General features: G+C 41.0%; 1 protein-coding gene across 1 annotated transcript in view; it reads left to right on the top strand.

The window, feature by feature from the left end:
- b4galt5 (UDP-Gal:betaGlcNAc beta 1,4- galactosyltransferase, polypeptide 5) overlaps window positions 1–20,395 on the top strand; it is an 89,092-nt gene extending 68,697 nt beyond the window's left edge. Inside the window, exons 5-9 of the mRNA XM_060937146.1 lie at window positions 4,566–4,682; window positions 6,667–6,854; window positions 7,137–7,259; window positions 9,110–9,211; window positions 16,361–20,395. Of these exons, the coding sequence (XP_060793129.1) occupies window positions 4,566–4,682; window positions 6,667–6,854; window positions 7,137–7,259; window positions 9,110–9,211; window positions 16,361–16,508 (678 nt within the window). The 3' untranslated portion in view covers window positions 16,509–20,395. The remainder of the gene's footprint in view (window positions 1–4,565; window positions 4,683–6,666; window positions 6,855–7,136; window positions 7,260–9,109; window positions 9,212–16,360) is intronic.
- Window positions 20,396–22,256: the final 1,861 nt, after the last annotated feature.

The following is a 22,256-nucleotide window of genomic DNA, read 5'->3' as shown; positions in this document are numbered from 1 at the left end:
CCCAACAGGGCAATTAGTATTACTATTGTATTTTATTATTATTATATCCTTTTGTTGTTGATGCTCCTTATTGGTCTGTTGTAAATGTTAAAATTGAATAAAAACTAAAGTGAAAAAAAAACTATTAACACAAGGCTTGACTAAACAGATCTGTTTTCAGCCGAGACTTAAACACTGAGACTGTGTCTGATTCCCGAACACTACTTGGAAGGCTGTTCCATAACTGTAAGAAAAGGCTCTACCCCTGATGTAGCCTTCACTGTATGAGGTACCAAAAAATAGCCTGTACCTTTTGATCTAATAGGTGTGGCGGGTCATAGAGGACCAGAAATTCTCTCAGGTACTGTGGTGTGAGATCATTCAGTGCTTTAAAGGTCAATAATAGTATTTTATAATCAGTGGGAAATGTGATTGGGAGCCAATGCAGTGTGGATAAGACAGGGGTGATGGGGTCATATTTTCTAGTTCTAGTAAGGACTCTTGCTGCTGCATTTTCGACTAACTGGAGCTTGTTTATGCTGCTACTGGAACATCCAGGCAGTAAGGCATTACAATAATCCATCCTAGAGATAACAAAGGCATGAACTAGTTTTTCTGCATTGTGGAGTGACTTTTAATTTTTTTTTTATCTTGGCAACATTTCTGAGATGAAACAAGGCTATCCTTGTAATATTAATCAACATGAGTTTCGAATGAAAGACTGGGGTCAATAATCACTCCGAGGTCTTTTACTGCTGCACATGAAGAAACAGAAAGGCCATCCAGAGTTACTGTGGAATCAGAAAACCTACTTCTAGCTGCATTTGGTTCTAGTACAAGTACTTCAGTCTTGTCAGAGTTAAGCAGAAGGAAGTTAATAAGCATCCAGTGTCTAATGTCCTTCACACATTCCTCAATTCTATTAAGCTGGTGTCTCTCATCAGGTTTTGCAGAAACATACAACTGTGTGTCATCAGCATAACAGTGAAAGCTAATACCATGCTTAGGAATAATATCACCTAGAGGTAACATGTATAAATAAAAAAAAAGCAGCGGGCCTAAGACAGAACCTTGTGGAACACCAAACTTTACCTTCATATGCATTGAGAAGTTACCATATACATCATGATATTGACAAGGATCAATTAAATAAGACATGAGCCATTACATTTTCTAGTCTGTCAAGGAGAATGGTATGATCAGTGATGTCAAAAGCTGCACTAAAGTCAAGCAGTACAAGCAGGGAGACACAAACCTGATCAGAGGCCAATAGTCAGTCATTTACTACTTTAACCAGTGCTGTCTCTGTGCTCTGATGAGGTCTAAATCCCGACTGATACATTTCCTGATTTCCCCTCATGGGGATTAATAAAGGAATATCTTATCTTCATGGATGTTATCCCAATGTTGATATGAGCATAACTGCTGTGTCACAGCTTTTTCTAGGATCTTGGAGATAAAGGGGAAGTTTGATATTGGCCTATAGTTGGACAGCTGACAGAGGGTGAGGTCAGGTTTTTTGATCAGAGCTTTGATAACTGGTAGTTTAAAGGATTTAGGTACATAGCCAGTGCTAAGGGAAGAATTGATTATTTTTAGAAAAGGTTTGATTGCTTGTGGTGTTATCCTAGTGCATCTCAAACAATTAGAATGTCATGAAGAAGTTCAATATTATCCATCAGTTATTTAAGAAAGTGAAAATTTAATATATTCTAGACACATTACACGTAAACTAAAACGTTTCAAGCATTTTTTATTTTAATTTTGATAATTATGGCCTACAGTGCAAATAAAAAATTCCATCCATCCATTATCTGTAGCCGCTTATCCTGTCCTACAGGGTAGCAGGCAAGCTGGAGCCTATCCCAGCTGACTACGGGCGAAACATGGGGTACACCCTGGACAAGTCGCCAGGTCATCACAGGGCTGACACATAGACACAGACAACCATTCACACTCACATTCACACCTACGGTCAATTTAGAGTCACCAGTTAACCTAACCTGCATGTCTTTGGACTGTGGGGGAAACCGGAGCACCCGGAGGAAACCCACGCGGACACGGGGAGAACATGCAAACTCCACACAGAAAGGCCCTCGCCGGCCACGGGGCTCGAACCCGGACCTTCTTGCTGTGAGGCGACAGCACTAACCACTACACCACCGTGCCGCCTTTAAATAAAAAAAAAAAACATATTGCAAAATATTAGAGTATTTAATTTCAAGTTTGAGTAAACAGTATAAATCCTGTGTATCTCTTGGTCTAGTTCAGTACACGCAATCACAATCACGGGGAAGACTGCTGACTTAACAGTTGTCCAGAAGACGATCATCGACACCCTCCACAAGGAGGATAAACCACAGAAGGTAATTTCTGAAAAGGCTGGCTGGAAAAGATGCACAAATAACAGGGATGACTGCAGCCTTGAAAGGATTGTCAAGAAAAGTCGATTCAAGAACTTGGGAGAGCTTCACAAGGAGTGGACTGAGGCTGGTGTCGGTGCATCAAGAGCCACCACACACAGACATCTTCAGGAAAGGGGCTACAACTGTCACATTCCTAATATCAAGCCACTCCTGAACCAGAGACAATGTCAGAAGTGTCTTACCTGAGCTAAGCAGAGAAAGAACTGGACTGTTGCTCAGTGGTCCAAAGTCCTCTTTTCAGATGAAAGTAAAATTTGCATTTCATTTGGAAATCAAGGTCCTAGAGTCTGGAGGAAGAGTGGAGAGGCACAGAATCCAAGGGGTTTGAAGTCCAGTGTGAAGTTTCCACAGTCTGTGATGATTTGGGGTGCCATGTCATCTGCTGGTGTTGGCCCACTGTGTTTTATCAAGTCCAAAGTCAATGCAGAATCTACTAGGAGATTTTAGAGCACATCATGCTTCCATCTGCTGGCAAGCTTTATGGAGATGCCGATTTCCTTTTCCAGCAGGACTTAGCACCTGTCCACAGTGCCAAAACTACTACCAAATGGTTTGCTGACCATGATATTACTGTGCTTGATTAGCCAGCCAACTCACCTGACCTGAACCCCAGAGAGAATCTAGGGACTACTGTCAAGAGGAAGATGAGAAACAAAAATACAGACAAGCTGAAGGCTGCTGTCAAAGCAACCTGGGCTTCAATAACATCTCAGCAGTGTGACAGGCTGATCACCTCCATGTCATACCGCACTGATGCAGTAATTTGTGGTAAAGGAGCCCCAACTTTACATTACAGGCATTTAACAGATGCTGTTACCCAGAGTGACATACAACATACCCAGCCTGGTTGGGGGTTAGGTGCCTTGCTCAAGGGCACCTCAGCCAGTCCTGCTGGTCCAGGGAATCAAACTAGCAACCTTTAGGGCCCAAAGCTGCTTCTCTAACCATTAGGTCATGGCTTCCCCAAACACTGAGTGTATAAATGAACATACTTTTCGGATGCTGGACATTTCTATATTGAAAATCCTTTTTTGATTGATCTTAGGAAATAGTCTAATAATCTGAGAGACTGGATTTTCATGAGTTATGAAATATTTCACTTTACATGTAATGAATATAGAATATATGAAAGTTTACCTTTTGAATTAAATTATGAAAAAAAACTTTTTCATGATATTCTAATTGTTTGAGATGCACTAGTATGTTTGAAGAGTTGTGTAGGAAAGGGATCTAATACACAGGTTGACATTCATCCATCCATCCATCCATCCATCCATGCATCTGCATAACATCTTTGATTCTCATCAAACCTATGAACACATCTCATTTATCTATCCACCCATCCATCATTCCATCCATCCCCCACACATCAATCAATCGGTCTATCCAGACCTTCATCCATCCAGCCATCCCTCCATCAATCCACCCTTCCATGTAGTCCTTAAATTGACTGCTTCGAATCATCTTATCCATTCATCTGTCCAATCATCTATCTGTCTTCATCCCTCTCTCCATCATCAACCTTTATGTTCTTTTTCTCTTATCACATCCCTACCCCCCTCCCTCCATCGATCCAGCCACACAAGTGTTAAACACATACACTTCTTAGCTTCCTACGTTCTAATTGGACCCCTTTCTGATCAAGGAACTCTGCTGTAGGGCTTTTTATGGGTTCCCCAAAGGCACATTCAAGAAGAGGGAGTGTTCTGTTTCTCTCAGTAAGTCCAGATGGAGTGCTGTGAGGAAATTATCTAATGTGGTTCTGAAGTGTTCTCACACCGCTGCACAGAAGCTGAGGTGAAAACACGAGCAGACAGCATTATGCAAACTGTTTCACCGGGAACATCAAAACAGAAATGATGGATTTATTTTTTGCTCCACCTGCACTCACTCACACACACATACACACACTCTCACACACACACACACACACACACACACACACACACACACACACACACACACACACACACACACACACGACTGTTTCCCAGACACAGATTTGTATGTCTGGCTGTAATAGCCCAACCTCTGTTAATCTCCCAGTGTTACCATGGGAACAAGGAAAACATGTAAAAATAAAAGATATTGTTTTGGAATAACTGGATTTAGAAAGTCTGCATTGGGAAAATAATTGTAATTGATATTTTCTTCCCTCAGGTGGCAATCTTGGTGCCTTTCCGACACCGGCACGAGCACCTGCCCATTCTTCTGCATCACCTCATCCCAGCACTGCAGAGACAACGGCTCGAGTTCGGCTTCTACGTCATCGAACAGGTGAATAAAGACCACATTCATCTTCTACAGCTGCCCCGACCTCGCAACCTGATGGGTCGAGAATGTGTTCTCGCTGTGTTTTTATCAAAACTCCAATAGATTGATTACATCATAGAAAGAAAGAATGAAAAAAGGAGAAGAAATAAAGAATCAAAGGGAAATAGAAAAACTAAATCAAGAAAGTGTGTGTGTGTGTGTGTGTGTGTGTGTGTGTGTGTGTGTGTGTGTGTCAGGTCAAGTCAAGTCAAGTCAAATTTATTGTCCCACCAGGGTTAGGTTGCAGGCAAGCATTTAAAAACACACAAACCAGAATAAATACAACACTGAAGACAAATACAAACCAGGTAACAGGGACCGAAGACACAGTACAGCACAATGCAAGATCACTACCTGGAGAGGCCAGGCAGGATAAGCGAAAAGTCCAGTGGGCAAAACTAAGGTGCAACAGTGACATCATTTGTGCAAATTCAGCATCTTAATTGCAGTGCAGACAAAGGAAAGTTTGAATCTTTTTGTCCTGTGGGTGTGAACTCAATATCTCCTGCCTGAAGGTCGATGTGTAGAAGCTCAAACTCCCTACAGAGGGGATGTTCAGTGTAGTCCAGTATGGCCAGAGCCTTTCTGAGGACATGACGGTCATAAAGGTCAGAGAGCTGAGCTTGATTCACCCCAGTGACCTTGCTGGCTACTCTGACAAGCTGACCAAACTTATTCCTGTCTGCGAGATGAAGGTTACCAAACCATACAGCAATAGAGAAGGCCAGGACTGACGTAATAAAAGTTCTATAAAATAAAATCATCATTTTGGTGCACACGTTAGTTCATTTTTCTCAGAAAATAAAGATGTTGTTGAACCTTCTTGTCGATAGCGTCTGCATTTGCCTGGAAGCATGGCTGATTGTCTCCCACAGTACCCAGATATTTATAGTTCACCACCAGTTCCACTTACCGTGAGTTGGCCTCGTGGTTAACGTGTCCGCCTCTCGATCGGGAGATCGCGAGTTCTACTTGCGGTTGGGTCATACCAAAGACCATCATAAAAATGGTACCTACTACCATCTGGCAAGGCACGCTGCAATACAGATGCGAGTAGGGAAGTCAAACTCTCGCGGCTACCAGAAGCCCCCCCCCCCCCCCCCCCCCCCCCCCACTGTAACCCTAGCTGTATAGGCGAGCGGCCGAGGGCTATCGAAACGGAGATCGGCGTCACACCTATACACCTCAGAGAGCTGGTTAGTACTGGAACAGGAGCCTGCCTGGGAAGACCAGACTCTGGTGTGAGAGGGACTTTGACTTTCCACTTCAGTTCCCTCTCACTGTCGGCTTGGGACTTTCAATTCAAGGAACGGCCCCTAGCACCATGCTACAAAATCATTCACAACTGGACCATGATCTAATCCCCCCCCAGGCATTCCATAAAGATGCGATAGAAAATATGGCCAAGCTACTCAGCACAGGTCTTAAGCACCTTGTCACAGATCTGATCTTGGCCCGGAGTCTTCCTGCTGTGAGTGCACCTGAGAACATCTCAAGAGGTAAAGAACAACTGGTGACATGGTGGTGTAGTGGTTAGTACTGTCACCTCACAGCAAGAAGGTTCTGGGTTCAAGCCCAGCGGCCAACAAGGGCCTTTCTGTGTGGAGTTTGCACCCCGTGTCCGCGTGGGTTTCCTCCGGATGCTCCGGTTTCCCCCACAGTCCAAAGACATGCAGGTTAGGTTAACTGGTGACTCTAAGTTGACTCTGAGTGTGAATGGTTGAGAGGAGAAAACCTCGATAAATAATCCAGTAGAAGGCAATAGAAAACCACTACTGTAATCCTTCCCTAGAAACTTGGACCTGCCATCAGGCACAACACTTAAAAAAGAAAAAAAACCCACCACCAGTAAGGAAAGAAATACAGAGAATCAGAAAAAAAAATCAAAGAAAGAAAGTCAGTGTGTGAATAAATTCTAACACTGTGTGTGTTTGTGTGTGTGTGTCAGGCGGGAAACGAGCCCTTTAACCGTGCCATGCTCTTCAACGTGGGGTTTAAGGAGGCGATGAAGGACATGCTGTGGGACTGCATCATCTTCCACGACATCGATCACATTCTGGAAAATGACCGGAATTACTACGGATGCAGCAGAATGCCGCGCCACTTCGCCGTCAAACTCAACAAATACTCCTACATGTGAGTGGGTTTGTGTTTGCTGTTATTCTTTGAGACCACACACACACACACACACACAGGGTGTTTATATTGTATTTATATTCGTTCCTGTATTGAACAAAAGTTCAAGAAGTCACAATGGAGAAAGTGTGTGTGTGTGTGTGTGTGTGTGTGTGTGTGTGTGTGTGTGTGTGTGTGTGTGTTCGTGTTTGCTGGAAGAGGAGTCTATCATGACCGTCATCAGTCCTATTTCTTGTTTCTGTTTTTATTCCTGTTCATTTCTTTGGCGTTTCTCTTCCCCAGGCTGCCGTATGAGGAGTTTTTCGGAGGCGTGAGCGGTCTCACTACTGAGCAGTTCCAGAAGATAAATGGTTTTCCGAATGCATTCTGGGGCTGGGGAGGAGAGGACGACGACCTCTGGAACAGGTACAACCACAATCCAAACTTCTGACTTGTGCATTTTCATGAAAGTAAAACACTTTCTGCACTGATTACCGCATGTCAGATTCTGATTACCGTATTTTCTGGACTATAAATGAGCCTGAAACACACCTGTATTCTGATTACACTGCTGTCTAGACTATAAGTCGTATTTTCTGATTACTGTAATTTATGGACAATAATCTACTCTGTAAAATAGCTGCATACTGATTACCGTATTTTCTGGACTATAAGTCATTGGTTAGATTAACGTGTTTTCTGGAGAATAAGTCAACCTGGAAAATACCTTCATACAGATTAGAGTTGGTGCTCCATGATTTTCACAATTAATTCAGGTCAATCAATTTGTGATTCTTATTGATACTGTGATGAGTAGGTGTGTAACGATATATCCAGTGATGATAAATCGCAATACAAATTTACGACAATTCGAGTCAGTGAAATTAAATTATTATCAGGCTGTGTAATCTTAGATTTTCCTTGCTGTAATTGTGGTGTTTAGACAGCAGAGGGTGCAGTAATGTACAAGAATAATCGGGAATACGTGACTTCTCCGTAGGTGGAAGGGACACAGCTCTAATGCTGCAAAAACACACAATAAACAGATGCAAAATGTGAAAGAGCTGCTGAAAGATAAAGAAAAGTGAAGCAAATGGAGGAAGTACAACTGTTCATAAAAGTTCATTAAGAAAAGGACGATTTGTTATTAACTTTAATTTTTAATCAAAGGAATATTTTAATAAGCTAGTATAGTCTACTCCAAGCTTTACAAATTTGGGTAAATAATTGTTTGTTATTAAGAAAATGAAACAAAAGTGTTTTTTTTTTAATTTAACAAAAGGAATATTTAAGTTGATGAGGAGTAGGAAAATAAATGTTGCTTTTTTGGTAATAAAATTTTCCTCATTTAATATTTTTTAAAAATATTGTGAATTGAATCATTTAATATATTTTTTAGAATATCATGGGGAAGATCGAATTGTGAACCCAATATCATGAATCGAATCAAATCGTTTCCTAAAGCCTGCGCTTCTCAACACATACAGCTCAGGACTGTGCACCTTACCTTACCTTGCAATACTTTATCTCATCTCATCTCATTATCTGTAGCCGCTTTATCCTGTTCTACAGGGTCGCAGGCGAGCTGGATCCTATCCCAGCTGACTACGGGTGAAAGGCGGGGTTCACCCTGGACAAGTCGCCAGGTCATCACAGGGCTGACACATAGACACAGACAACCATTCACACTCACATTCACACCTACGCTCAATTTAGAGTCACCAGTTAACCTAACCTGCATGTCTTTGGACTGTGGGGGAAACCGGAGCACCCGGAGGAAACCCACATGGACACGGGGAGAACATGCAAACTCCGCACAGAAAGGCCCTCGCCGGCCACGGGGCTCGAACCCAGGACCTTCTTGCTGTGAGGTGACAGCGCTAAACACTACACCACCGTGCCGCCTTTTCCAAAGTCCATTCTAATTAATAAAAAGCTTAAATATATACTGCATAATTTTTCAATAGCATTATGTCAGATAAAAAAAAAATTAAATCATAATTGATTAAATCGTTCATAAAGTAAAAAAATATATATTATATATATTTTTTGCAGTATCATCCAGCTCTAATTAACGTACACAGTGAACAAGCTGCATTAATGAACCTGGTGCTTTTTTTACATAACATACAGAAGATCCTTCCTCTATACGGTACTTCAGTGATCCTCACTCCTTACTGATTGTTTTTTGTCCTGTTAGTGTTACCATATCACCGGGTAATTTTAGTCCAAGCAAAACTGTTCAGTATTTAAATGTTCCCGTGTGTGTGTGACAGGGTTCAGTACGCAGGCTACACCGTGAGTCGACCTCGAGGTGACATCGGGCGCTACAGTTCCATCCCCCACCACCACAGGGGAGAAGTGCAGTTCCTGGGCAGGTGAGTGAGAATTCCATCAACGCTTCAGAGAAATTTTAATTTTATTTTGTTTAAATCTCATCTGACACTCTGAGGATAAAGAGAGCGAAATCTGAACATGAGAAATGAAAAAAACAAAACACCTGTTTACGAACCTGAAGATTAGAAATAACTACAACACTCGTGTAGGGACAATTGGTCTTAAGTGATCAATCTCATTAAATCATTAAATCAGTCTCATTAAAGCTGTCTCATTAGTAATACCATTAATTTTGGTGCTTAATAATAAATTACCAAACAGCTAAATTATGGAATATTCCAAATTATTATGATCACTACCAATGCAGCAATAATGTATCATTTACCAAGCTACATAAAAGCTACAGCCAATGGTACACTGAAGGCAATTTGGAATTCTTTGAGATTGGGTGACTTCAAGTATATAGGAGCAACAAATAAACACACAGTTTCACAATAATTGAATTTATTATAACAATGATAAAAATGAGTAATAGCAGTTTAATACATTATATACAATATGGTCATATACTTGATGAGCGTGTGTGTGTGTGTGTGTGTGTGTGTGAGGGAGAGAAAGGGGTGTGTGGCAGAGATTTTCTCATTACCACTACGTGAGCCACTGAGCTCTTAGGGTGTGTCCTATGCGCGACTGCGCAGTATGGGAAGGAGGAGACAAAAGAGAGTTTGAATGTGGGCGCGGGAAAATGCACCGTAAAGTTTGGAATAAATCAGGCCTTGGAATGTTATCTAAGGTGTGTCTATGTGTGTGTGTGTGTGTGTGTGTGTGTGTGTGTGTGTGTGTTGGGGGAGGGTGACAACCCACCTCGTGTTCTGAGACAAAGAAATTAGCCGTGGCAGCTAACCCACTAGCTTATAACATTACCAAATTCACTGAAATCTTGATGAGGTCAAAATATGTGTAATAATGAAATTAAAAGTGTTAGAAAGGAATAGGGATAGAGCATGCAACAACCTATCTATTAAAAATTGAGAGATCAAAAACAATGATCAATTCAACACGCTGAGTGTCTACAGTGTAAACAATTAAACCGTTCCTGAGTTTAAATTCACACTACTTCATAAAGCTAATTCCTAAGACTAGTTTTGCCCAAAATGCCAGTCTTACTTTCCAGTATTTTGCTCCTGTGTAGGAATGCAGAAATGTTCCGAAACTTTCGGAGTTCACAGGAGCACGTGAGTCGCGTCCGTGAAGACGCAGAGAATTCTTGCTCCGACGCTTCGTAGTTCGTGAAGAAGAGTACTGCTCAATAATGTGCACAGCGATTAAGTCAGAAGGAATCCGGTCGCTTCTAACTTTTAATTAACTGCTTTGGGCGGCAGTCGTAACGTTACTTATAATGAACACATAAAAACTGGTTGTAACTCAATCTGAGTAAAATAACGCACTTAGGTAGTTTTACCGTGGCCAGTGGTAAACGAAAAGCGCGCCGAAATCTTCTTTCTTGCCAGGCAGAAGTCGTGATTTCAGACGGTCCGATGAGAGAGTGCCTCTTTATGTCTGTTCCCGCGTGGTTCCAGCCCCAAAGAGACAGAACGGAAGTTGACTCGGTAACTTATGGCTTCAGGGAGGATGTGACGTAGGTAATCCCGCCCAGGCGTGACGTAGGTCAACGCGGAAGTTGGTTGATGGGATTTGTAGTTCTTAAAGGGACTGTACCTACACTCGGATCAAACAATGCTATCAGTTTATTTTATTACATCTTTCTTCATGTCAAATAAATATTCTTTTAAAAGGTTTTAACATTTTTCTAAGTGATAAACTGTAGCTTGTTAAACACCTGTATCCCCTCCATGCTCTTACACTCGTCCTCATAAACACGTCCTTCTTCTTCTCTCATGTTTTGGGTTCTAATGTCAAGATATTTCTCAGAATTCATGTTCCATCCATTATCTGTAGCCGCTTTATCCTGTTCTACAGGGTCGCAGGCGAGCTGGAGCCTATCCCAGCTGACTACAGGTGAAAGCACCTACGGTCAATTTAGAGTCACCAGTTAACCTAACCTGCATGTCTTTGGACTGTGGGGGAAACCGGAGCACCCGGAGGAAACCCACGCGGACACGGGGAGAACATGCAAACTCCGCACAGAAAGGCCCTCGCCAGCCACGGGGCTCGAGCCCGGACCTTCTTGCTGTGAGGCGACAGCGCTAACCACTACACCACCGTGCCGCCTACTGAGTACTTATCAACCTAATTCTGATTTATTGTTTGTTTTTACCGGATAAACGTTCCTTACAGGACTGAACTCGCATACAGCAGATGAACATCTGGACTCCGGCACGTAGTGCGTTTGTTCGTTTCCTTCCTCGTTAAGAATCCTTAATGAATTATTTAAATTAAGGAGAATTAAACAGCCGAATCGGATCTTTAGGGTCCTGAAAAAGATCAAACATGACGAAGGTTGTTAAGGAATTAATTGAGGATCAGTTCAGTGAGGAGCCGCTGTTTACTGTTTCATTTAAAGCTGCTGATGGAGAAGAATTTATCCAGTAAAACCAGAAACCTTCAAACTGGAACTGGAAACTATTTCAGTGTGACTGTGTGGATGAGCAACAACGAGCTCAATCTGATCAAATTAACTAATTACTTCATTAAATAATCTATTTTTTACTCATTTATTTATTTAGTTCTGTTCGTTTGTTTTTTTTATAGACTTTTCGTTTTAAAAACATTTCAAACTGTAAATGAGTGGATTTTTTTAAAAAAATTTAGACTGGTTTTGTTTTATTTTAATGCAGATTTATAATCAATAAAATACAGATGATTTTTAAGTGGGTGTTTTATCGGCAGTAAAGAACGTTTTTCCAGTGTTTTTAGTTAATTTATGTTGTATTTATATTTTATATATGTGTATAGATAATAAAGAACTGATGATTTTATTTTATTTTTTGAAATATGTATTTATTTTAAATAATAATATGGGGCGTGTGCTGTTGCCCTGATTCGGGTGGATGCTGAATAGCAGGCAGGTGGGATCAGGTTCACTTTTTGAGTTTTATTCAAAACCACAACTCGAAAGAAATCACGCTTTTTAGCTGTGTTAAATAAATTCGTGTGGAGTAACGCACCGGCGTGTTTTCAGCCCAGGGAAGACGACGACTTTCTGCTCCTCTCTGCACAACAAGCGCTTCCACTTTCCACTCACCTTCACGACTTCGCTCTCCATTTACAAACCGGGCCTTGACCACGCCCCTACCGCCACAGCGCGTCACCACAAAACGAATCCAAAGCAGCAAAAGTTCACTCTGTGAGATTTGAAATGAGACCGCGTCAAAAATTACCCACGTATCGTTTTTCTAATTTTACAACAAATCCATTCTTTAATCCAGGGCTTTTCAAAGTGTGGGGCGCGCTTCCCCTGGGGGGCGCCAGAGTTCTTCAGGGGGGGCGCAACTTGAGGAAAAATAAACCAGAATAAGTTACTATTGCGGACATTTAGTGAACTTCAGCTAGCCTTTACCAGAGACAAAATGGATCGATTTTTAGTACCTAAAGCTACAGTGAGTGAGGAGACAGAGTCTGGGCCAAGCAAAAAAACAAAGCCTCCAGGATGTTGCGATTTGCAACTTCAACGCAAATTCAACCAATCCCAGCGAATTCAGGGCGGTGTTGCAATTATATCCAATCACCACAACGTTCCCGCAAATTTGACCAATCGTTGGCGTCGTCTTGAGGTGACGTCGACAAACTACCTTCCGCCTTACTTCCGTGTATATGTTCAAGAGAAGCAGCATGCGCGCAGTGTTGCCAGATTGGGCGGTTTTGAGTTCATTTTGGCGGGTTTTGAACATATTTTGGACTGGAAAACGTCAGCGGTATCTGGCAACATTGCATGATGTGCGAGTCAGTGTTTATATAGGCTTAAATTCTGTTACTGAAAGTGTGTTATGTTTACAGTGAAGGACTGTGTGCACTTTACATTATTTTTTTTACTTAATACAATAAATTAATGGATGCCAACATTTTTGCCAAAATGGTATTTTATTTTCCATTGTTTAGGCAGCTTCAGCATCATACTGTGAGATTCTGTTCAAATTGTTTTTTTCTTCTATGAAGCCTGAGCCATTTATTTTATTAGTTTATAATTATTGTTTAATTTAGTCTTCAGGAGAGACTGCCTGCACACAGTACTAGTATTAATAGTTTTTTTTCTTACATGAAAGCTGAGGCATTTATATTATATTTTAAGGTAACTTCATGTTGTGCTGTGAGGTTCTCTGCACTTTAACTTTTGAACCAACAGGTGCATTTGGATAAGTAAAGCCTATTTTTCTGCATTTTTGTAGTCCTGGTAATCGTTTATATTGGTAAAGTTGTTTATAGGACCATTTCTCAGTGTCTTTGTTTTTTTAATCAATAGTTTTTCAGTAATAACTTAATATTTAACATATCACTCAATTTTAATCACAAAAAGAGAAAATCACAACAATTTCTCGCAACTTTCACTTCCTCCCGCAATGTAATCGCAACAAAAACCTAAAAAACACCGCAACTTTCATCGCAATTTTTTGGAACCCCCCCCCCGCAACATCAGACATTTCAGCCCGCAACAATCACAAAAAAGGCCCGCGGAATCCTGGGGGGACTGAAAAAAGAAGGAAGTCTGACCACGATTATTTAAAGTTTGGATTTTCATGGACTGGATCTGAAGATGCTCCACTGCCACAGTGTGTTGTCTGCCAAGAGGTGCTAGCTAACGATGCTATGAGATGTTTAAAATGTGTAAAACAAGATCTTTTAAAAAGCACAGATGTTTAAAATGTGAAAAAGAAAAAAATTAAAATGTGTACAACAACCATTTTTTAAAAATACGAATGGAACATTAAGTATAGCAACAACAAAATTTGTAAGGGGGGGCGCTGTTGTTTATTTGCTCTCCGAGGGGGGGCCGACTCTCCCACACTTTGAAAACTCCTGCTTTAATTGATAACGTAGCAGACGGCAAAATATTAAACTGTAAAACACCACATTAATGCGATTTTATCGGCCAAATAAACGTTTCTGTGCAGTGATTTCAGGTTAAACATCACAAAGTTTCCAGCTGATTTTCTCCAAAGTTGACGACGTTGATGATGATGATGATGATGATACCTTTAACATTTTCACTCAGTTATCACCAAATTTCACAAATCCCTCCTTATTTTAAAGATCATTAGCTGTAGATTTAGAATATCCAAAAAAACAACGTACTTGCCAACCCCCAGAGAATGAAAATCAGTAGATCAGATTGTGTGATACAGCCACACCATTCCAGAGAGGTCAGGGGGCATGCTCCTTGGAAATCTTTGGGAAAAAAAAAGTGTAAAATGGTGCATTCTCCTGCATTCTGATGGAGAAATCAGACCAGTGTACTGTATTTCACAAAACGCTGCTTCTCCCCTCACCGCCATGCTTTGATGCCGGACAATCCAATCACCAAGTCACCTTGAACTTCTTGTCAGAGCAAATCTTTTTTTTTTCCCTTTGGCGTTTTCATTGTTCGTGATCACCAGAGTGTGTTTGGTTTTTACACATAAATACTGGTGTGATTTGTTGACACGTGTGAGCTCGTTACTGATCGGCGAGAACCATAACGAGAACCAGTGGAACAGTGCGATAGGATAGAGCGATACAATTTAGATTCAACATCATGATCATGATCATTATCATCACCGTGCTGTTCCACTGGCTCTCAGCTTCACTTCATACGACTGTTTGACGCTGTAGACTTGTGCTGAAAACAGCTGAAGCGAGATCACAAGAGCGAATCCAACAGCGTTCACTGATTATTTTCGTAATGTGGTATTTTTTAGAACTAAAAGCAGTAGGCGGGATTCACCTGTCGGAATGAATCGGGCAAGTATGAAACAGTAACACAACTTTTCATTTTTTGGACTCGTTTTGTAGTGACACGCTAGCCTGGCAAGCAGACTAAATGTGAATATTTAGTCTGGCCTCGATCCGTAGACATTTCTGAAGGGTGTAGGAGGAACAACCCGCTGTCTTTCAAACTGTCTCTGTGCGTATAGGCCAACGCTCTGACCAATCAGCGCAACAGTGACTGTGACGTAGTCAGAGCGACAGAAAGCAGTGGGGGAGGCCTTGAAATAAATAATTTTTCAAAATGCATATTAATTAATAAACAGGTTCTAGATATTAAGAAGTTTGGAGATAATGACCACAAGTCTGGAGTCTGTACCACATACTTAACATACACTCTTATTTTTTTCAAGGGTTTGCTTAAACTGTTTTTGAGAGTTTTTATTTAGTGGTGTTTGGTGAAATAATTTCCCTTAAATTTAAAATAACGGGAAAATAAGAAACAATCAAAAAGTAATGTTTCAAAGCTGTTTATTAATTCTTCGTACTGCACAAACTAGCCCCATCCTTTTGGCTACGAGCGGAGCCAGCTGGTAGATCAGACTTTTGCCATAGCCGGTCGGCAAAACAGCGAAAACGTCCTTCTTGAAAAGGAATGAGCGGAGAGCCTCTTCCTGCTCATGTTTCAACGAAAACTCCAAGTCTAATTCTTCTAAAACTGATTCCAAAGCGGAGTCAAACGCGCGCTGTTCACTAGCCGTAGCCATCTTTCCTGCTGTGCTTTCTCCAGCGTCACACAGCTTTGTCGTCACTCCTGCAAAAGCCCGCCCAAAGAATCCAAACAAAAACCTTGCGTTGTGATTGGCGGGCACGATTTGATGCCCGGGGTGTTTTTGTTTATATGGTGCGAGGCTAGACCCACTCGCTAGGCAAAAATATTTTTGGCCGCTAGGCGGGTGGGTCTAGTTTACTAGGCTAGTGACACGCCCCAAATGTTTTTTTTTTAAACCATCGTTGAGTTTTAGTTCCATTTCCTCGATCCTTAGATAACAGGAATGTCATTTTTTCAATCCTGATCAGTATTAATAATAAAACTGCAGTGTCGAGAGTCCAGCATAACTCGTTCATTTAATTTCTCTCATAATGAATAAACCAGCTGATTAAAGCACGAGTCGAATCGTTTAATTTAATGAAAGGATTATCATCAAAAAGTTTTCATCTAGTTTACATAAAAATTCATTTCTGATCAGTTCAAGACAAACTGAGGACGTTTTTACATTGTGTGCTTTCCTGTATTTCAAACCATAACGGATTGTGTTTTATATCCTCAGGTACAAGTTACTTCGCCGCTCGAAGGAGAGACAGAAACTGGACGGTCTGAACAACCTGAACTACTCCCCCCTAGTGTCCCGGAGGACTCTCTACACCAACATCACCGTCAGTCTGAGTCAAAACCTCGCTCCCATCACCGACTATTAACCACGCCCACTCCCACTGCCACTCCTAGTCCTCTCTGACTCGTCCTCGCCAGAGTCAAGACAGGGCGATCTGTCAGTTCTCCTGACCTCCTCAGAACAACCGGAACGTTTTTCAGGACTCATCGCTAATTCTAATCTTCACTGGTTCCTGAGCCTTCACCACATCTCATTTCATTTCATATCAGTACGACCAACAGGGCGTAAGAAGTTGAGAAACTATTCCCCCGTCTTTTTTAAATCGTTATTTCAATAACATCCTTTTTTTTAGCCACTCTTCAGACCACGCCCATCTTCAGAAAAGCCTCTACAGAAGAAAAAAAAGTGCCGGGTCTTTTCCTTCGGACTACAGACTCCATGACAGCGAGAGTCTGTACAGGAGTCTACGTGTTTACAACAGGAACGAGTAAGCTAGCATGGTAGTTAGCATGCTAGCTGCCTGCATAGGAGAACACCTCGTTCCTTTTGGATAAAGTGGCGCACAGCTGGATTCTGTGCAGCATATAAGAGAATTAACAAAAACGCACTGATAGGAATGCAGTACAACAATTTATCAAATATATCTCATGTGTTAAGTGTATGTTAAGCATGTTCTCTCTGTGTGTGTGTGTGTGTGGCCTCACATGTCCCTTCCCCTGCTATGGTAATAACGCACCACCTGACAGCCAAACAATTGCACGAGGACTCATCAGACTCGTTTGTTTGAGGTTTGTGTAGTAGAGCAATACACACATGACCAATCATGACACACAGCGTTAGCATAGTTTTGAGAAATGTGTTTGGAAAAGCTAAGGTCATGCTCAACTGCACGACAAAAAGCTACGGTTATGCAAACCGTCTGCGCGATACACACACACCTGCACACACCTAACATCATGTTTATTTCATCTATTGTGGTTCTTTATTTACATACATAGCATGCATTAGCATTGTGTGTGTGTGTGTGTGTGTGTGTGTGTGTGTGTGTGTGTGTGAGAAACAGGAGAGAGCTATGCAAAATGTTGTGAAATTCAGACCACTTGTTCATTAAATGAATGCTAGTTTTGCTAGTAATGTGAAAATGCTAACTAGCTAATCAGGCTATGCTAGTTCGTTTGCATTGATAAAAAAAAATTATCTTGATATTTCAGAAATTTTTAAACCGATGTTTACACCATGATGGTGAAGTTTTTAATGGTTTATAATGGTTTTAAAACACACCGGCTAGCTTTGCTGCGCCGCTAACACACACGTTACTGTTTGTTTACAGTCTGTGTGTGTGTGTGTGTGTGTATGTGTGTGTGTGTGTGGTGTCTCTAGCTACCTCTACACCCATCAAAATTAATTGTGGCCAGAATTTGTACTTAATTCATTAATTAGCTGCTTTTCCGAGTGCTTGAACAAAGGAACTCTCACATCAAGCTTGGCTGAACTAACACACACACACACACACACACACACACACACACTCTCACGCACTATCTCACATCAAGCTTGGCTGAACTAACACACACACACACACACACACGCACTCTCGCACACACACACACAAAATGCACTCATTCACTGGAGCCCCATGACTATCACTACATGATTTGTTGATTTCATATCTGGTGTGTGTGTGTGTGTGTGTGTGTGTGTGTGTGTGTGTGTACCAGAGTGCGTCCATGTTCTTTACCAGAGGCTGGTCCTCTTGTATTTATTCCATTATGGACATTTTATCCTGTGGTTGATTTTTATTTTACATTTGTTACTACGTTCAGCAAAACACACGAACGGAACAAAATGTAAAAACGAGTAGAGCTGTGATCTAAACAAAATAAAGAAAGGCACTGAAAGATGACACGGAGCGTGTCGAATCTCTGAGAGATAAAACTCTGAATGGAGAGCTGTTTCCATATGAGGACACTGCTGAGAGAGAGAGAGAGACAGGGAGAGAGACAGGGAGGGGGGAAGGGGAGACAGAGAGAGAACAAGTGAGAGAGAGACAGAGGAAAGGGGAGGGAGAGAGACAGACAGATAGAGACAGACAGACAGGAGATGGAAGAGGAGAGAGAGAGAGACAGAAGGGGGCAGGGAGATGGACAGAGAGAGACAGACAGACAGAGAGCTCCAGCTGATATTTATGGTGCTGACCTCGTCGAGGCTGAGTATTGTGCAGCTGCTATTTTATTCTCTGTTTATCTGACATCAATCATGTGAAAACGAATACACACTGAAGTGGGCGTGGCTCCTCTCTCCTCTCGGCGTCTGATGGAAACGGTTCAAACTCGCCAAGCTGGGGGTCGTTTAATATCGTCGTGATTAGGACCTGTTTCTCAGACTGACCTTCTGACTCTACGTTCACGCTATCGAACAACAAATCACTCGCGTCACATGACGGCTTCTGGTGATGTGTACGGTATGGGCATGGCCTGTCCTGTATTTTTAGCACCTGTATAGTCATAAAAGACAATAAAATTACCTTTCAAGCATTTCTTTTTCTTCAAGTCTTCTTTGATGACATTTTTTTCCCTTTCGTGCTCTGACAGAGACAGCCGTGTTTCTTCCCCAGTTCGTACGTACACCAAGGTCAAAAATAACGTCCTTCCAACTTCCGAGGAAAGTCGAATGTGACATAAAGCTTCCGAATCTAACTCTGAAAACTCAGATGAAATAAAAATCCGTGTAAAAGTGTGTCATGTGATTTACGTGTTACGTGCTTGTCTTTGTCTTCGCGTCGTTCTCAGATTAGATTGGGAAAGCGAGCTAACTGTAGCAGCTTCGTTCACTCAGCAGAGACACCGACGATCTCCGCTACGTCCTTCCAAACGTCTCCGTAACGTCCGAGGAACCGCTTGAGCAATTGTTTGGGTTTGTCGCTTTACAGCATCGTAACTAAGTTGCGCAGAAGTGAGAAAATCTTTAGCGAAATGTCACTTTGTTGCTGAAATTGCAGTGCGTACGATGAAAATAACGCTTTGTCGCTCGCTAGTATGAACGCAGGGTTACTGACTGACTGACTGATTTATCGTTTAATTTATCCCTTTTTTTAGCACTGATCTCGTGGACGTGTGTTTCGACCCCCATCGACGGCCATCTCCATTCACCCGTAGCCATGATAAACTTATTAACATTTATCCATTCTGATCCGACCCGTATGACGGGATGGTGGGGGTTCCCTCCTCCCTGACGGGACAGCAGCCTTAAAACTTTACTTTATTCGATGTTATTATACAGTTATTTTTTATTTTTATAGTCAGATCTATTTAAAATTTAATGCATATGTGTGTACGTATGTATGAATGTCCACTTGTATATACATGTGGTTTTATTTTAAATAGCTTAAAAGAAAGAAAGAAACCTCTTACTTCGTACTGAAGATAATTATAAAAGGTAGATTAGCACTGAATTTAAAAAATAAAAATTCAAGTTGTTTACAAAAGATTGATTTGGTAATTTGGCGTTTTTTTGGAAAAATCTCCCAAAATTTTTAAAACAAACAAAAAAACTAACGAGAGGGGAAAAAAATAGGGAATTTTGGTTGAACAGGAATTTCATACTCATATTTACTTCTGAAAATGAATAAATAAAAATCATGTTTATTTCCTGGCTGACCAAACCGGCAGCTTCATGTTCAGTGTCTTTTATATCAATCCAGATAAATATATACACATTTAAAGAAAATAAACTAATAATGATGATGATAATAATAATAAAGGTTTTCCTGTGACTGTACGGAGACAACGTCTCCTTAATCTGAAGCCATCTGTCACTCGTTACGTGTTTGTATTTTCCGTTTGGAGTCCAGATGAAGATTTGTATGATGTGAGGTTTTATTTTTGTTTGTTTGTTTGTTTTATTATGATTGTTGTTGAAATAGCAAAAAATGCAAAAATAAAACAGAAATATAATAAATAAAACATTATGCTACACTGAGTCTTGTTTGTTTATTTATTCAAACAGTGTGACGCCATGGCGATATTGAATTCTTGATTCTGATTGGTCGGAAGGGGTTGATTAATTGATTGATTTTCTGACATAGGTTTATTTTAATTATATTAGCGTTTCTATGGTAACAGCTCGTTCAAGAGGGACGTGTACAGCGGACGCTTCACGCCAAAAATCGCCAATCTGGCAAAGTTTTCGTAAGGAGGTGTGAACATGTATGGGAGGAGTCTCCAGTGTGAGAGGTGGAGCTGTAACTAAGCTTTCTGACGTCTTCAGGATGGAGGAGGAGTTTACGCTGCTTTGCGGTTTCTCAGTAACATGACAAGCTACGATGTTTCGACAGAATGAAGAAGTTGGTGATGGAACGACTGTTTACAGCTGCTATAACCAAAGTGAGAGCATGAACTAACTTGTTTTTTATCATGAAATGTAACTATGAATGGATAAAAAGTTGCATTTTAATAATATCATCTCATCTCATTATCTGTAGCCGCTTTATCCTGTTCTACAGGGTCGCAGGCGAGCTGGATCCTATCCCAGCTGACTACGGGCGAAAGGCGGGGTTCACCCTGGACAAGTCGCCAGGTCATCACAGGGCTGACACATAGACACAGACAACCATTCACACTCACATTCACACCTACGGTCAATTTAGAGTCACCAGTTAACCTAACCTGCATGTCTTTGGACTGTGGGGGAAACCGGAGCACCCGGAGGAAACCCACGCGGACACGGGGAGAACATGCAAACTCCGCACAGAAAGGCCCTCGCCGGCCACGGGGCTCGAACCCAGACCTTCTTGCTGTGAGGCGACAACGCTAACCACTACACCACCGTGCTGCCCTATTTTAATAAGTTAAAAAAAAAATGTAATCATTAGCAAATTGCTGTGGTATAAGAGGAATAAAACTCGGACTCAGTATTTTATTATAAAAGCTCAGTTTGTCAGTTCTTGTACTTGTATATAACTATGCATAACAGTCAAAATAAATATTATTTAAAAATAAATAAATATTCAAAAGTTGCACTTGCATCAAATATGATGTCAGAGTGGGTGTGGGTGTTTTTTAAAGCAAAAATACTTCATAATAATTGAGTGTAAAATAACATGAAATAAATGTTAAATTAAATAATTAAATGCAGTAAAAGTTTATGAAAATATAAGTAATCATAAGATGAGCTTAATTTTTAAAAATAATGAAATGTTCTATATGATATAAAAAAATCTACTCCAAGAAAAAAAGCAGAAGAAATTCATAAAATAAAATAAAATTTGATATTACCATATTTGCTTTTTACAGTATTAGTATTAAATAATAAAAATTGAATATAATATTTAAAAAACAGTGTAAATTCAGATTTAATATGATTTTTTCCCCATGAACACTGAGAGCGTGTGTTTTTATCTCTGTTCCAGGATCCTTTCAGTCCATAATCGCACTATTTGTGGTTATGAGTTCAGCAGCTCAGAGAGCGCAAATATGATGGTGAATAATATAAAACAAAGCTGGCATTTACACAGCTGTACAGTAGAAAAGGTCACGCAACATCTGCACGAGTAAAGAACTCATTTTCCCCTCAAGTTCAGTGTCCTTCAGGTGACCTTCAGATAAACGAGCATCACAGCTGCGTCCACACAAGCGCCATCTCTCGCTCTCTTTTTCTTACTCTGTCTCTCTTTGTCTCTCTCTCTCTTTCTTACTCTGTCGCTCTCTCACACACAGTCTCTCTCTTTCTTACTCTGTCTCTCTTTGTCTCTCTCTTTCTTACTCTGTCTCTCACACACAGTCTGTCTCTCTCTTTCTTACTCTGTCTCTCTTTGTCTCTCTCTCTTTCTTACTCT

This window comes from Neoarius graeffei, chromosome 13, assembly GCF_027579695.1.
Source record: "Neoarius graeffei isolate fNeoGra1 chromosome 13, fNeoGra1.pri, whole genome shotgun sequence".
Taxonomy (NCBI): domain Eukaryota; kingdom Metazoa; phylum Chordata; class Actinopteri; order Siluriformes; family Ariidae; genus Neoarius; species Neoarius graeffei.
Note: the sequence above shows the minus strand (reverse complement) of the source record. Positions and strands in the feature narration are given on the sequence as shown.